Source organism: Centropristis striata, chromosome 20, assembly GCF_030273125.1.
Source record: "Centropristis striata isolate RG_2023a ecotype Rhode Island chromosome 20, C.striata_1.0, whole genome shotgun sequence".
NCBI lineage: Eukaryota > Metazoa > Chordata > Actinopteri > Perciformes > Serranidae > Centropristis > Centropristis striata.
This window is the reverse complement of record NC_081536.1, coordinates 3224543-3242408: the sequence shown is the minus strand read 5'-3', so window position 1 is coordinate 3242408 and position 17866 is coordinate 3224543. Positions and strand designations below refer to the sequence as shown.

The following is a 17866-nucleotide window of genomic DNA, read 5'->3' as shown; positions in this document are numbered from 1 at the left end:
TGTTATGTTATGTTTCTTAATGTGTTGTTATGTTATGTTATGTTATGATATGTTGTTATATTATGTTTCTTAATGTGTTGTTATGTTATGATATGTTGTGTTGTTATGTTATGTTTCTTAATGTGTTGTTATGTTATGATATGTTATGTTGTGTTGTCATGTTATGATATGTTGTTATATTATGTTATGTTGTTATAATATGTTGTTCTGTTATGTTGAAATCAAATCAAATCAAAATAACTTTATTTATACCAGAGGGGAAATTCAGTCAGTCTGGTAACTCTGGAAGAATGAGACAGTCTGATGGCCTGTTATGTTGTTATATTATGTTGAGCTTATGCTATATTATTTTACGTTGTTATGTTATGTATGTTGTTATAACAAGTTGTTGTGTTCTGGTGTGTTATTATGTTATGTTGTTTTATTTAATGTTGTTTTGATGTGTTGTTATGTTATGTTATGATGTGTTGTCATGTTATGTTATTATATGTTGTGTTGTTATGTTGTGTTTTGTTGTTCTGTTCTGTTATGCTGTTATGTTATGTCATGTCACATTAGCTTGTCTTGTTATGTCATGTAATCATGTTATGTTATGTTATGTCATGTCATGTACACTATGCTATTTTATGCTGTTATGTTATGCCATCTTTTATTGTTATGTCATGCCATCTTGGTCAGAATAGAAAGGTTATAGCTGGTCCAGAACTTCAAGGGATTTTAAACACAGTTGTATGCTAAATTGCTCAGTCCCTCACAGGTGATTAAAGGGTAATTAAGGTAATTGGTTTTAGCTTTCAGATTTCTTCTTCCCCCAGTTCAGCTGAACACATCACTTACTGCTGATGAAAGAATTGAACTAAAACAATATTTTATCATTTCACAGTCTTGTTGCACTTATAACAATGTTTTATTACTCTTAATGCTTAATTTCATATTCAAGCTTTATTTACAAAGGGTGTGTTGGTTGGTTGAGCAAACATGTTCGTTTACTACAATGCACAGGACTTAAAGCAGTTTCAGTGTTATATCTTATCATTGTGCACATTATTATTTGTCAAAGGAACATATCCATGACCACAGAAATACGCTCTATCTTTCTATTTTTCACCCCATGTGTAAGTTATCTATTAACTTATCGTAATAATATAAATATGAACCATAATGACAGTTAATTAATTACAGGCTACATAATCATGTGTTTGTCAGAACATTATTGGAAAATGTAATTTATTGCTCTATGCATATTGACATATTTGTTTATGTAATGAGTTCAGTCCTGGAGCACACTGATAGGCAGTGGTGGAAAGTAAGTATATTTACTCAAGTACTCTACTTAAGTACAATTTTGACTTACTTGTACTTTACTTGAGTATTTCCATTTTATGTAACTTTATACTTCTACTCCACTACATTTTAGAGGCAAATATTGTACTTTTTACTCCACTACACTTAGCTGACAGCTTCAGTTACTTTACAGGTCGAGATTTAACATAAAAAAATACATTTAAAGTGATTTGACTTGTTGTTTTTTAATTAAACCTTGTAACAGTATATTAAATAGTTAAAACGATCCCTAACTTGATCAAATTACATGCTGCTTACATAAATACATCATAATATTAATCCAATAATATACTTGATGTATATATCAAGTATATTATTAAGTATATTATTATATAAGTATACATTTTCCATGTTTTTTCTCTTTTTGGCATGAAAGATTGTACGATCAAGAGCACCTAATAAGCCCATTCCAGTATAACTAACCAAATATATCGCAAACATTTTTGATAAAACTATGTTTTTCTGAGCAGTAATTGTTTGTTGAACTCTAAAAATTGATATCTATTAACTTTTATAAGCTAACAATGGTAGAAATTTGAATTATTTTAAAATCCATTCCCGTTACCCAGGAAGGACATTTTTCATACATTTTGCATACAATCCACAAAAAATACGCAAATTTCATTCTTAAAGTTATTCTCTGTTGTTGAGTTGTATACAGAACAGTCTAATAAACATAGAAAGAGCTTAAATAGGCATTTTTAGACACTGTCATATATTTTCACATTTTAAATCCTTATTCATCTTTGACCCATATATATAACAATCTGAGTGGGTCCATTCTGCATAATGAGTAGTTTTACTTTTGATACTTTAAGTACATTTTGATGCTGATACTTTTTTACTTTTACTTCAGTAAGTTTTGAATGCAGGACTTTTACTTGTAGTGGAGTAATTTCACAGTGTGGTATTAGTACTTATACTTAAGTAAGAGATCTGAATACTTCCCCCACCACTGCTGATAGGAGGAGGAGAGGTGTGTGCTGGGATTCCTCACCTCCAGTGACCCAGTTTAAATTGGTAGCCTGTGAGCAGTCTTTTGGGGGAGGTCTGTTACCTGACTTTCCATATGAAAGGACGTGCTTTTACTTTGTAGAGACGTGACTCAGATTCTCGCCTCCCTAATGATGACTCACAGTCTTTAGTACAAAAAACACTCGGACAAAGGGAATTGGCACCAACTGCCAAGTGCAGTAGGGAGGATGGTATCTTGGACAAAACTGGTACCACAATGGCTGAAAGTGCAACACGGACAAAGGAAACAGGCTCTGACAGAAAACTGCTGTGGGCACAATGGTGGCTGACACAAAGAAGTAACAAAACACAATCCCAGGAGGCAACGGCACTAAGTACACTGATAGTTGGATCACAACAAACCAGTCAGAGCTGTAGCGTTGCGGTGGTTTAACAGTGGGGTAGATGGCGTCTTTGGAGGCGGCGGCTCCCTCTCTGTTGAGCCAAGCGGTGGGTGGGGGGCCCAGCGGGGGCCAGTAGCTGTCCTCACTCACAGAGCTCAGCAGCACCTCTGCTAGCTTCCTGGCTGCAGACTGGGAGGAAACAATGTATTACTTATCAACACTGCAAAAAAGCCAACTTGTGTTTTTTGGCCTAAAACAGTGATTTAAGTTGGTAAAACTTACAAAAGTATCAGCATCAAAATGTACTTAAAGTATCAAAAGTAAGAGTACTCATAAAGCAGAATTGTTTTATATATCCCAAATATATTATTGTATTATTATTATTTATGCATTCATGTAAGCAGCATTTTAATTTCCTCAAGGATGAATTGTATCTTCTTAACATACTGTAATGAGGTTTAATTCCAACAAATGTCAAATCGCTTAAAAATTATCATTATTTTTGTTAAATCTCAACTAGAAAAGTAACTAAAGCTGTCAGCTAAATGTAATGGAGTAGAATTATAAAGTTACATAAAATGAGAATACTCAAGTAAAGTACAACTTAATCAAAAGTGTACTTAAGTACCGTACATGAGTAAATGTACTTAGTGATTTCCACGACTGCACTGCAAAAAAGCCAACTTGTGTTTTTTGGCCTAAAACAGTGATTTAAGTTGGTAAAACTTGGAAATATAAATTATTGACATTTAGGGCAATAATGTAAGTTATCACAACAAAGGAAGCCAGTTGTCTGCTCAAAAACAAGTTGGTGAGTTGTTGTTACTTATATCTTTAAGTTGGGGTTCAAAACAAGGGACAATAGTTCTGATAACTCTTATTTCTTTGTTGTGAAATGCTGGAAAGTGGTGAAATTCGGTCGTTAGCGAAACCTAGCGGCTAACTGATGCTAGCGGCTAACCAAATGACACTGGGTTAGATCACGTCATTGACCCGTACCAACTGTATACATCTTGTATTTTTTGATAGACCTCACTGTTTATACTGTAAATTCTGTACAGATATATTTATATTTATAAGGTTAATTCTGTTTATACTGTGCCATATTGCCATACTGATACTATTCGCCATATTTATACTGTTAATCTGTTACTACCCCCATATTTTTACTATTTATACTATTTACATCTTCCAGGTTATCCACTGTCTTTTTTATTGATGTCTTTTTGCTTGTATATATGTTTTTACATTTATATTGTATATCTTATACTTATATTTTATATTTCATGTTTATTGCTGTTTGCACCGGGGCTAAGACAGAAACACAATTTAAACTCTCTGTATGTCCTGTTAATATGGCAGCTTTGATAATAAAGTTGACTTGACTTGACTTGATACAGCCACTGATCTACACTTGAATTTGCTGATCACTAAGAAAAGTGCACTCAGTTTTAGGGTGCAGGTGTCCCTCCCTCTCTCTCCTTCAAAACAAAAAAGAGGGGAATGTCCTTCAACTGTCCATCTGCTCTATTACAGTTACAGATGGTGGCAAAATGAACAAAAACAGGGATTTATTAATATCGTATGCCTATGTTATGCCTAACTCTAGTGGATGATAACATATCTGGTATGAAATTAATCTACATGCTCCCATGTTGTCTTGAGCCTCACATTTTGCTATGTGATTTAAACAAAAAACAGCAATTTTACATACAGTCATAAATATGTGCACAAAAAGAGACACAACGCAAACTACAGCAAGTGATTTTGTTTGTATATGTTTCTGTGTGTGTGTGTGTGTGTGTGTGTGTGTGTGTGTGTGTGACATCATACCTTCCTGAAGCTCTGAGACCCTCGTGACTCCACCACCCTGAGCACCCTACGCAGTTGATGGGCGCCCTGTGCTAGATGACTACACACACACACACACACACACACACACACACACACACAGGAAACGGAAAACACACAGGTTGTCAAAGGTGCAACACTGGAAAAATAGTCTGGTTCATTACATACCGTCGTTATGCACTTCATGTGTTTTTTATGCACACTGTTCATTGCACCTTATTTGTTTCACGGCACCAACATTTTTATACTGTATATTCATATTTATTCTGCACTGGAATTCTACTCCTTAATCTTAATTCTCCTTAACCTTCTTTAGACACTTTATTTTTATTTTTACATTACATTTTATTGTAAATGTATTGTATTTTATTGTATCTTTATATTTTATTGCTTGAAGTATGCCTAGGTTGTTCTTTTTATTTAATTGTCTTGTTATTGTCTCTGTGTGTAATGCTGCTGCTACACTGTAATTTCCCAGCTTAGGATAAATAAAGTCTATCTATCTATCTATCTATCTATCTATCTATCTATCTATCTATCTATCTATCTATCTATCTATCTATCTATCTATCTATCTATCTATCTAAATACAGAATAAAGAAACTAAGAGAAATGTAAACAATACATGTCTGTATGTTTACACCAGGGATAGCAGGAATACTTAAAAAAGACAAATATCAAAAAGTTTCAATAAAAGCTAAATATGATAACCTTCATGCAGGGATGGGGTACCGCAGGATCGTTGCACTACTTTTAACCAGATATTCAAGCTTTGCTATCTGTTTTCAGGAGCAACACTGACACCTGCTGGTCAAAACATAAAATGCATGTCTGCTAAACAGAGGTGAAGTGATGCTATAAAGCTTTTCCTTGATCTTTCTCCTCCAGTTTTTTAAAACAGAATGGAAAGTTCCCTCAGTAACAGTCAAGGTTGAATAAGCAAAGACTGCAGCCATTAATCATAGTGATGTAATGTCAACACAGGTGGATGAACAGCCAACAAAATCACTTTGGAGGAATGCATTCTTTTCCCTTTTTTACCCATTAAAAAAACAGATTAAATAAGAAGCTATATTTGGTAAACTTTGGTCATTTTTTCAGTTTTTATTCACTTTTTTTTAAAATGACTAAGTGTGCGTCATTATTATTTAAGGTAATAGAGGATTTTTTTGTTGCCTGACATTGTTCAACTCTTGGAGATCAAGTGAGATTTATTGAAAAAAAAAAAAAAAAAAATATATATATATATATATATATATATATATACATATCAGGCAGGCAAGCATAGTGGCTTCTTTTAAATCTCTTTTAAAAACCCATATATATATATATATTATATCTACATATAAAACGACATTGAAAATTTTAAAATTGAGAACGAGCAGATAAAATATATTTTTTTGAAATATCAGATATCAAAGGAATAGAAGTTACAGTGCAGTATTACTGAAAGTCAGTGGCAAACAAAAAAAAAGTCTTCAGTCTTGATTTAAAAGAGTTGAGAGTTGCAGCAGACCTGCAGTTTTACGAATACGAATACGAAAACTTTATTTTTGGATAGGGACAGTGCACATTAATGAACATCGATAAACATCTTTGTAAATATGTCGGATTATAGCAAGGCTGCTAGTTTGCATCCGTAGTCCCTAAAATTTTTTTAAATAAATACAAATATAAAAGACAGCAAGACATAGATAAGATAGAAATAGAGGAGACAACACACACACAACACAACACAACACATACAGACCCAGACAGGATATAACTATGCAATAAAAAGTAAAGTTCAAGTCGTCTCAAGTCCAGTTAGTGGTCACACTTTCGATGTGATTTGAGCCATTGTTTCAGATTTCCTTTAAAAGAAGAGTAAGTGGGACATTCCCTTATTGTGGAGGGAAGACTGTTTTCCGGGAGTTTGTTCCAGATATTTGGTGCATTAAAACTGAACGCTGCCTCTCCATGTTTAGTGACTCTGACTCTTATAGAACAACATTGCACAAAGGAAGTCCGACACTGTGTAGCGTGGTTGGTGGACTCACCCTCTCTGCAGCAGACAAAGGTAAGCACTCTGTAAGGAAGCCTGCAGGAAGTAGCCCAGCTCCATGTCCACAGGAGGAGAAAGCAGATTGGCTTTGGCTGTCTTGGTGTGAGGTGTTGTTACAGTCTGAAAATACACACACAACAAAGTGTATGTTTACAGTATTTAAACCTTGAGATAGCCTTTAACGATTGGGTTTTTATATTTTGACCACTGCTCCAGAATACTGTAAAGTACTGGGCAGATAGTTCTGCATGTAACAGCTTAATTTGAAAAGTAACCAGCAACGTAACGTGGAACATCTTACAACATTCACTCAAACTCAACACAATTATAACTATCGGCCAGTTTAAAACCAATAACTGTGCCTTTTACTGTAACTGTTTTTAAATGTTTTTGCATGTGTTTTGTCTGTGCTGTTTTGTGTTTTTCTCTGTACTCTGTTTTGTGTTTTCTCTGTACTCTGTTTTGTGTTTTCTCTGTACTCTGTTTTGTGTTTTCTCTGTACTCTGTACTTTGTTTTGTGTTTTCTCTGTACTCTGTTTTGTGTTTTCTCTGTACTCTGTACTCTGTTTTGTGTTTTCTCTGTACTCTGTTTTGTGTTTTTCTCTGTACTCTGTTTTGTGTTTTTCTCTGTACTCTGTTTTGTGTTTTCTCTGTACTCTGTACTTTGTTTTGTGTTTTCTCTGTACTCTGTTTTGTGTTTTCTCTGTACTCTGTACTCTGTTTTGTGTTTTCTCTGTACTCTGTTTTGTGTTTTTCTCTGTACTCTGTTTTGTGTTTTTCTCTGTACTCTGTTTTGTGTTCTCTCTGGACTCTCGACATCATTGTAAATGAGGGGTTGCCCTCAATGATTCCTCGAGAAAATAAAGGATAAATGAAAAATGAACTATAGCTGTGAAATATATGAAGTAGAAGTAGAAGCATGATAAAAACATGGAAATACATACATAAGTACCTTACATGCATTTAGTAACTTTACACCCATGATAGATACAGAACTACTAAATATATGAAAACATGCACACTTGCATCATGCAGACACTAGTTGTAAAATATATCCACCTTATCGAGCTCCTGCAGGTAGGACAGAGAAGCATCACAGGCCTTGAGGTAACAGGACAGACTCTCCTCCTCTCTCTCCGACAGACGGACACGAGACACTGACGAAACTATCTGGTGGTCCAGAGACAGACCTGAGACACACAGAGACAACGGGACACTAGACCATTAGACCATTAGACCACCACCTGTTACTGCAAAAGAAGCCAACTTGTATTTTTTGGCCTAAAACAGTGATTTAAGTTGGTAAAACTTGGAATTATAAATTATTGACATTTAGGGCAATAATGTAAGTTAGCACAACAAAGGAAGCCAGTTGTCTGCTCAAAAACAAGTTTGTGAGTTGTTGTTACTTATATCTTTAAGTTGGGGTTCACAACAAGGGACAATAGTTCTGATAACTCTTATTTCTTTGTTGTGAAATGCGGGAAAGCGGTGAAATTCGGTCATAAGCGAAAGCTAGCGGCTAACTGATGCTAGCGGCTAACTGAGGCTAGCGGCCAACTGAGGCTAGCGGCTAACTGATGCTAGCGGCGCTGCTTGTTACAGCTACAAGAGTAGCCATTAGCGTATCAATGCTAACTCAAAATTGTGGTCGCAACATTAGCTGACATTTCATAGCGGCGTAACAATCGTGCCAATTCAGCACATTGCAGAAGTTAGCAGAAGCAAGGATTAAAAGTTATTACAATGTAAAATTATAAGTTCAAAAAATCTGAATTCAGAGTTGAGCAAACTCAAAAACAAAACTTAAAATGTTTAGTTAAATTGTCTAACTTAAAATTTTAACAAAGTTTGTTGCCTTGAAATTTTGAGTTAACCCAACTTTTCGTTTTTTGCAGTGTGTTACTATTATGCTCAAACAAACTGGTGAATTACTTTACTGGCTAACATTCAATATAAGAACTATACTGTGATTCTATAAAAAGTTTGAAGTAGCATGCAAAGGAAAATGTGTTGTGTTGGTGGCTTTGAAAAGAGTGCAGACAATGGCTTCAGTTCACTGTTGTAAAGGGCTGTGTGACAGTAAAGTGGTGGAAATATTCTAAATATAGCGTACACTGAAACTGATAATGACTTTTATAAGGTGGCTAAAATACATTATGCAGCTGCCCCGGTCCACAGCACTACATTGCTTAATTTCAGTGTTGCTATTGTAGATAATGCACTGATTATGGCTAAAAACCTCATACAACCCCATTTCAAAATATCTTAACCCTCTGGAGTCCATCTATTTATTGGAAATACGCGTTTTATTTACAGTAATAACTTTATTTATATATGATATGTAGACAAGCTGAGAAAGCCAGTTGAAAGTGAAATCATAGGAGCTTTCAGTGTGCCATTTATGTTTCTAGACCATTTTTAAAAGGTACATTTTCTTTCTACTATGAAAACTATTACTATTTTTAATTTAAGTGCAAATAGACTGTTTTGTAGTTTTATTATTTATTATTATTTCTGCTGTTTTTGTGTGTATAAATGGTAAAAAAAATAAAAAAAAAAGAGAGAAAAAAGGTACATTTCCATAGATACTTGTGTCTTTTGTTTGTATTTTGGGTTCCTGGCAGCTTTATACTTTGTTAATTAAAATAAAATGAAAAATCTGACTGATAGCCAAGTTTGTGTGGAGAAAAATGAGCCATGCATGTGATGTAAGGACAGACTGAAAGATGCTAAACAGAGACAGAAATTAATGCAGAGGAAGTTGACAAATTTCAACCAAAAACTCCTGGACTTCAGAGGTTTAATCATCTCTTTAGGTTGGTTTTTTAAGACATAAAATACTGGCATTCTATGATACATTGAATCATTAATCTTTGCGAACTGCTGCAACCGGTTCTTATCCCTTATCCTTATTTTTTGTCAGGATTCCCAATTAGTGTTGTCTCCCCCTACCTGTCAAGTATGACAATTCTGAATTTTGTTTTTGTTTACACGGCCATGTGTTTTAGTCATTGCCCGAAACCGACCCCATGTCCTTGTTTGGTACTTCCTGCCTTTGTTTTTTCACGCCTTTTTCTCTGTTCACCTGTCTCTCATTTGTGCCAATCAGTGTGAGTATTTAAACCCTGTCTTTTCAGTTGAGTGTGTACAGCATGTTGCCTACTTTCATGTGAGTGAGATTAGAGTTTAGTTAATGTTTATATTAGAGTGATTTTGGAAAGTTTTTCTTTGTGATTTTGAAGTACTCTTCATGTCATGTTTGCATTATCTTTTGCCTGCCTGTACCTGGACTCTGTTTTTGCCTTCCGGGCTGTCCTGTTTTTTCAATAAACCAAATCACTGCAAGTTATTCAGATCTACACTTGATTCCCCATCTGAGTCCTGGCAGTTTTAACTCTTAATAGGACACTCATTGAAATACTTGCAAATTCCAAATTTCAACCCTAGAGAATATTGTATTACATACAGCCAGAATGTGTAAAAAAGCATACGTCATATTTTGAGAAAACAGTTTACGAGATTAAAGTGGCAAATACAAGGGAAAAAGTTGCTTTTTTCACTTTTTTTCTCGCAAATCTGCAACTTTTTTCGCACAGATTTGCCACTTAAAATCTCTTAAACCTGCAACTTTTTTTCTTGTAGATTTGCCACTTTAATCTAGTAAATTTGCAACTTTTTTCTCTAAATATTAATTAAAAAAAGTTTAACCATGCATTTTTTTAAATGAAAAATGAGTGAATTATCCTCACTGAACCATGATCTGTGAAAGGTAAAGAACATCATTGCACTAAATATTGATTGAAATGGTTCCTAATGGAGTTATTAATGAAATGTAAACGATGTTCATTGGATTTTTTTTTTTAAGTTTCTGACACTTTTGGATAATTTAACATGCCCCAAATCATGAACATTATTGCTGTTCCTAAACAAAAAAAACAACAACAAAAAACAGGAGGGTTAAAAACTTTCTAATCTTTCATGTATTTCCCTAAATTCTCAGAATATTGTGCTAAAGTATGAATACAGAGTAAGAAGTGAGCAGAGCACTCCTTGTCCAGATATTCATTGGTGGACTTATTGGTACAAATAAACGGAGCGAGCAGGAACGTTTGTGGACCGCTGGAGGCCTGTGACGGACAGCAGCCTCAGGCAAGACGCCAGGCCTAATCAAATAAGCAGACAGCTGCTGATAGACAAGACATCATCAGCCAAATATTCACATCTGACTTCATTCCCTCAACAATATGTACATAAAAAAACCATGGGAAGGAGCTACACTGCAAAAAAGCCAACTTGTGTTTTTTGGCCTAAAACAGTGATTTAAGTTGGTAAAACTTGGAAATATAAATTACTGACATTTAGGGCAATAATGTAAGTTAGCACAACAAAGGAAGCCAGTTGTCTGCTCAAAAACAAGTTGGTGAGTTGTTGTTACTTATATCTTTAAGTTGGGGTTCACAACAAGGGACAATAGTTCTGATAACTCTTATTTGTTGTGAAATGCTGGAAAGCGGTGAAATTCGGTTATTAGCGAAAGCTAGCGGCTAACTGATGCTAGCAGCTGACTGATACTAGCGGCTAACTGATGCTAGCGGCGCTGCTTGTTACAGCCACAAGAGTAGCCATTAGCGTATCAAAGCTAACTCAAAATTGTGGTCGCAACATTAGCTGACATTTCATAGCGGCGTTACAATCGTGCCAATTCAGCACATTGCAGAAGTTAGCAGAAGTAAGGATTAAAAGTTATTACAATGTAAAATTATAAGTTAGTACAACTTACAGTTGAGTTGACAAAAATCTGAATTCAGAGTTGAGCAAACTCAAAAAACAAAACTTAAGATATTTAGTTTAATTGTCCAACTTAAAATTTTATCGAAGTTTGTTGCCTTGAAATTTTGAGTTCACCCAACTTTTCTTTTTTTTTTTGCAGTGTATGCAACCCCCAGAGGATCTGATCTGTTTTCTCTTGCAGCATGTGAGAGTCGAACATGATCCGCAGTTAATATAATTTCATGGGTTTCAAACAAAACATTCAAAGGAAATCAAAATCTGACAGTTGCTGTAATAAAATCCTCTTCAGTTTGAGGAGCATGAGGTCATGTCCGATTATCAGGAAACAGGCAGTATAATGATGATGATGATTATGAGCGTAACAAGATTAAACAGAGCTCAAAGGACTACAGACAGTCTAATGTTGTTCAGATGTGACCTTTGACCTTTAATAATGCTGCTATCCAATGTGTCAAAGTAGACAAAATACTTTAAGAGTGTATCTGGCTGGAAAAAGAACATTTTTAAATCATCTGTGATACCGAAACTAGATTTTATTTTGGCTTCAGACAGCTTGTGAGCATGTGTGACTGTGAGTAACAGTAAAAGCTGCCTCGACATATGACTCACAATCATTTGGTCTTTAAAACAGCATCTGTATAGAAAACTGTCAGTTGCACTAAATCAGTTCCTGTGATGAGCTTCACGTTGTTACTTTACCCTAAATTCATCCCGTTTGAGGTGTTATTACTAAGGCGCTGCTACTTAAAGGGATAGTTTGGTGTTATTAAAGTAGGATTATATGATGTATTTATCCACAGTGTATTACCTACAGCAGCTGTTCTCAACCTTGGGGTCGGGACCCCAATTGGGGTCGCGAGATGATTTCTGGGGGTCGCCAAATCATTTTGGAAGTCAGCTCTGTCTCCACTGTGTTAAAGTGTTCATGTGTTCATGTGTTTTAGTCTTTTTGGTCATTTTGTGGGTGTTTTTGGTAATTTTGTGGGTTTTTTTGGTCATTTTGTGGGTTTTTCTAAGTCATTTAGTGTCTTTTTTTAGTCATTTTGTGTCTTCTGGTCATTTTGTGTCTTTTTTTGGTCATTTTGTGGTCATTTTGTGTCTTTTTTGGTAATTTTGTGGGTTTTTTAAGTCATTTTGTATCTTTTTTTTAGTCATTTTGTGTCTTCTGGTCATTTTGTGTCTTTTTTTGGTCACTTTGTGTCTTTTTTGGTCATTTTGTTTCCTTTTTTGGTAATTTTGTCTTTTTTGGTCATTTTGTTTCCTTTTTTTTGGTCATTTTGTGTCTTTTTTTTGGTCATTTTGTGGTCATTTTGTTTACTTTTTTTGGTCATTTTGTTTGTTTTTAGAGTGATCTGAACTGTGCGTGTGAGATTCTGTTCAGTAAACGGGGGTCGCAGACAACATGCATGTTAAATTGGGGGTCGCGACTCAAAAAAGTTTGAGAACTACTGACCTACAGTAATACCCCAAGTTTGAACAAGCAGAAAAAGTACTGACACAGAATATAAGCAAAGTAGTGCTATGGATGGGGAAAGCAGAAAAATGTAATTAACCCTTTATCGGGCGAAGAACTATATTTGGTAATTTCATTGGATATCAAAATGTTGTCCCCATGTCCCTCTGTGAGGTCGTAGAACCACATGGATTTGTAATATTTAGAGAAAAAAGTTGCAAATTTACTAGATTAAAGTGGCAAATCTACAAGAAAAAAAGTTGCAGATTTAAGGGATTTAAAGTGGCAAATCTGTGCAAAAGAAGTCGCAGATTTACGAGAAAAAGGTGAAAAAACAACTTTTTTTCTTGCAGATTCACCACTTTAAATCTCATAAATCTGTGCATTTTTTCTCGTAGAATTGCCACTTTAATCTCGTATTCTTTTTTCTCAAAATATTACTCCCCTCCCCCGGGTCTGTATGTTTTTTTTTTACACATTCTGGCTGTATTTATAATCCTCCAATATTCTCTAGGGTTGAAATTTGGAATTTGCAAGTATTTCAATGAGTGTCCTATTAAGGGTTAAGCCACCATGATAAAAAAAAATGAATGTCTTTTTAAACGTACACTATATTTTTAACATTTTTGCTGCTTAACCTTGCCACCCGTGGCTATCCCATGGTTATGTTTTCCTATTGGTTTGTTCCAAGTCATGTGACTTTCAAGGTCCCGGCGGTCAGAACAAAAAACATGGCGGACAGTTCTCTCATTTTAAGTGAAAAAAATCAATATTTTGACTTAGTTTCTGCATAAAAATGGATTATGATCACATTTCTAGCGAGAAATATATGTTTTGTTTTCTAAATATTCACTCAGTGAATGTACATAATCACTTTGTATGTTGGAATAGCCACGGGATATGACTGTCATTAACTTGCATTGTAGCCAAATCCGTGTCAGTTTCACGGAAATTTGAGTGATTCCGTGGCTATTCCACGGATTCCTGTGAGACCATGTTGTATTCTTTTGAGTGCACTGCAAAAAAAAAAAAGTTGGGTGAACTCAAAATTTCAAGGCAACAAACTTCGATACAATTTTAAGTTGGACAATAAAACTAAATATTTTAAGTTTTGTTTTTGAGTTTGCTCAACTCTGAATTCAGATTTTTGTCAACTCAACTGTAAGTTGTACTAACTTATAATTTTACATTGTAATAACTTTTAATCCTTACTTCTGCTAACTTCTGCAATGTGCTGAATTGGCACAACTGTAACGCCGCTATGAAATTTCAGCTAATGTTGCGACCACAATTTTGAGTTAGCTTTAATACGCTAATGGCTACTCTTGTAGCTGTAATAAGCAGTTAGCCGCTAGCATCAGTTAGCCGCTAGCATCAGTTAGCCACTACCTTTCGCTAATGACCGAATTTCACCGCTTTCCCGCATTTCATAACAAAGAAATAAGAGTTATCAGAACTATTGTCCCTTGTTGTGAACCCCAACTTAAAGATATAAGTAACAACAACTCACCAACTTGTTTTTGAGCAGACAACTGGCTTCCTTTGTTGTGCTAACTTACATTATTGCCCTAAATGTCAATCATTTATATTTCCAAGTTTTACCAACTTAAATCACTGTTTTAGGCCAAAAAATACAAGTTGGCTTTTTTGCGGTGTGTGTTACTTGGCTGAAATGTATTTTTCTGTGGCCCCCATCCACAGCTGTACATTGCTCAGCTTCTGTTGCTGGTACTGTTGTCTGCTTCTTCAAACCGGGGACATGCTGACCGCCATCTACTGTCCTAGAAACACACTGACTGTTAAAAAGTACCTCATACAACCCCAAGTTAAAGAATCTCAACTATGCTTTTAAGTTGTCTACAGGAGCGGCAGAGAGAAAACACAAAAGTCATTTATGTGAACCGAATGTCACATTCCCCCTCTCACATCATCAATATCATCCACAGTCTGAGGTCAAAACTCTAACAAAAACAATGTGTTTACTGGAGCTACTGACATAACTATCTGTCCAATCAAGCTGATGTTTTCCAGCCGTGTTACGTTCATTTCCACAGATTTGATTTCATCAGTCCACCCCCCCCTCACTTTCATTTCCACTTCCCATATAAGGTCATTATGATTTTAGGGCTGTGATAACTCCAAGAAAAGGGATTAGAAATGGGATCATCAAGTGAAATGTATGCAGGGAGCGGTTTAGTCCAGTAGTTCTCAACGTTTTTGAGTCGCGACCCCCAATTTAACATGCATGTTGTCCGCGACCCCCACTCACTGAACACAATCTCACACGCACAGTTCAGATCACCCAAAAAAGAAACAAAATGACCAAAAAAGACACAAATTGACCACAAAATGATCAAAAAAGACGCAAAATGACCAAAACAGACACAAAATGACCAGAAAAGACACAAAATGGCCAAAAAAGACTCAAAATGACCAAAAAAAGACACAAGATGACAAAAAACAACACAAAAAGACCAAAAAAAGGAAACAAAATGACCAAAAAAGACACAAATGACCAAAAAAGACACAAATGGACCTCAAAATGATCAAAAAAAGACACAAAAAAGACACAAAATGACCAAATAACACACAAAATGACAAAAAAAACACACAAAATTACCGAAAAAAGACATTAAGTGACCAAAAAGACTAAAAACCATTAACACATGAACACTTTAACACAGTGGAGACAGAGCTGACTTCCAAAATGATTTGGCGACTCCCAGAAATCATCTCGCGACCCCAATTGGGGTCCCGACCCCAAGGTTGAGAATAGCTGGTTTAGTCATGCTGGGGTGTTTTTTAGGGAGCCATGCCAGACATCAGTGCTGCTTCAGCTTAGTTAGGGCTCAGGCTGACAGGTAGGAGATCTACCGTAAATGTAAACTGTGCAGCACTATAATGGATGTCCAAATAGTCTGAACCCCCAGTGACAGGTAACAAACGTGGAATCTTTCTTATAAAACTTTAACCCTTAATAGGGACTCATTGAAATACTTGCAAATTCCAAATTTCAACCCTAGAGAATATTGGAGGATATTACATACATCCAGAATGTGTAAAAAAAAACATACGAAAATAATATTTTCAGAAAAAAGTTTATGAGGTTAAAGTGGCAAATCTATGAGAAAAAAAATTGCAAATTTATGAGATTTAAAGTGGTGAATCTGTGAGGAAAAAAGTTGCTTTTTTCCCACTTTTTTCTTGTAAATCTGCAACTTTTTTCACGCAGATTTGCCCCTTTAAATCTCTTAAATCTGTGACTTTTTTCTTGTAGATTTGCCACTTTAATCTAGTAAATTTGCAACTTTTTTCTCGAAATATTACCTGAAGTTACCAAATATAGTTCTTTGCCTGATAAAGGGTTAATAGGGCACTCATTGAAATACTTGCAAATTCCAAATTTCAACCCTAGAGAATATTGGAGGATATTACATACTGCCAGAATGTGTAAAAAAAAAAAGCATACGTCATATTTTGAGAAAACAGTTTACGAGATTAAAGTGGCAAATACAAGAAAAAAAGTTGCTTTTTTTCACTTTTTTTCTCGCAAATCTGCGACTTTTTTTGCACAGATTTGCCACTTTAAATCTCTTAAACCTGCAACTTTTTTTCTTGTAGATTTGCCACTTTAATCTACTAAATTTGCAACTTTTATCTCTAAATATTACAAATCCATGTGGTTCTACGACCTCACAGAGAGACATGGGGGCCCCATTTTGATAGAAGGGTAACAAAGCTGATGTTTGAATCTTGTGAAATCTGTATTGTGTTGCTGCTGGTGTTTTTATGTTAGTGTTTCTTGAACTTAATTTCCAAATCTCCTGCTTCCTGTCCCCTCTCCTTCCTTTGCATTCGTGTTTGTGTTTGTTGTTCTCTGACTGGGATTTTTAATTGACTTTCTTCATAAAGTCTGAGATCCAGGTTTGCAGAAAAAAGCATCCTCTAATACAGGCAGTAGCAGTTCATCAGTTTATAGTAATAATGGTATTTATAAAACATTAAAGGGGACATTTAATGCTCATTTTTATGTTCATGCTTATATTTAGTTTTTTTATTAAACATGTTTAATCCTAAAAAGCGCTTAAATGTTCAAAAAACAAATTATTTTTTCTCATACTATATGTCAGAATATACCTGTGCTCACCCTTTGTCTCAAACGATCTGTCTTAGTGTCTGTCTCTTTAAGACCCCCTCCTGAAAAAGCTCAGTCTACCCACATTTACACTTTCAGCATCTCTGCACCATCATTGCAGCCGGGGAATGACTGTAACTGCACTGTACCTGCACTTGTTTGTGACATCACAATGTTATGTAAGTGTTTAAGGACACAGTTTCTGAATATGAGCTGTGGCATTTCTCTGTAGAATGAACATTTTGATACTTAAACAGTATTTCTATAGCTATTTTCAGGCAGGAAACAAATTAATTTATTGCTGCAGACGGGGACCGTAGAACCATTATGTTCTTACGCATAAGTGAACTTATATGCTGTTTTGGTCCCACTCAATTATCCCTTTAAACCAGGGGCCTCAAACTCAAATAACCTGGGGGCCGCTGGAGGCAGTATCCAAATGACCGAAAAAAGACACTACTGTAAATTACTTTAAAAAGACACAAAATGACAAAAAAAGACACAGAACTTCCAAAAAGACACAAAATTACCAAAAAAGACACAAAATTACTAAAAAAGACACAAAATTATAAAAAAAGACACAAAATTACCAAAAAAGACACAAAATTACTAAAAAAAGACACAAAATTATAAAAAAAAGACACAGAATTACCAAAAAAGACACAAAATTATTTTAAAAAGACACACAATTATTAAAAAGATACAAAATAATTTTAAAAAGACACAAAATTACCAAAAAAGTAATTAAAGGGACCTTCCACATACAACACGGTAAAGTGCCATTCATATAAAACTCACATTAAACTTTCATATCAAGGTGGGGGCCACAAAATATCATCACGAGGGCCGCAATGGGCCCGCGGGCCGTGAGTTTGAGACCTATGCTT

At 35.2% G+C, this 17866-nt stretch overlaps 1 protein-coding gene across 1 annotated transcript in view; it reads right to left on the bottom strand.

The window, feature by feature from the left end:
• ttc7a (tetratricopeptide repeat domain 7A) overlaps window positions 1-17866 on the bottom strand; it is a 94515-nt gene that overhangs the window by 67335 nt on the left and 9314 nt on the right. Inside the window, exons 5-8 of the mRNA XM_059359251.1 lie at window positions 7657-7787; window positions 6593-6717; window positions 4536-4614; window positions 2722-2891 (exon numbers count right to left, since the gene is read on the bottom strand). Coding sequence (XP_059215234.1) covers window positions 2722-2891; window positions 4536-4614; window positions 6593-6717; window positions 7657-7787 — 505 coding nt within the window. The remainder of the gene's footprint in view (window positions 1-2721; window positions 2892-4535; window positions 4615-6592; window positions 6718-7656; window positions 7788-17866) is intronic.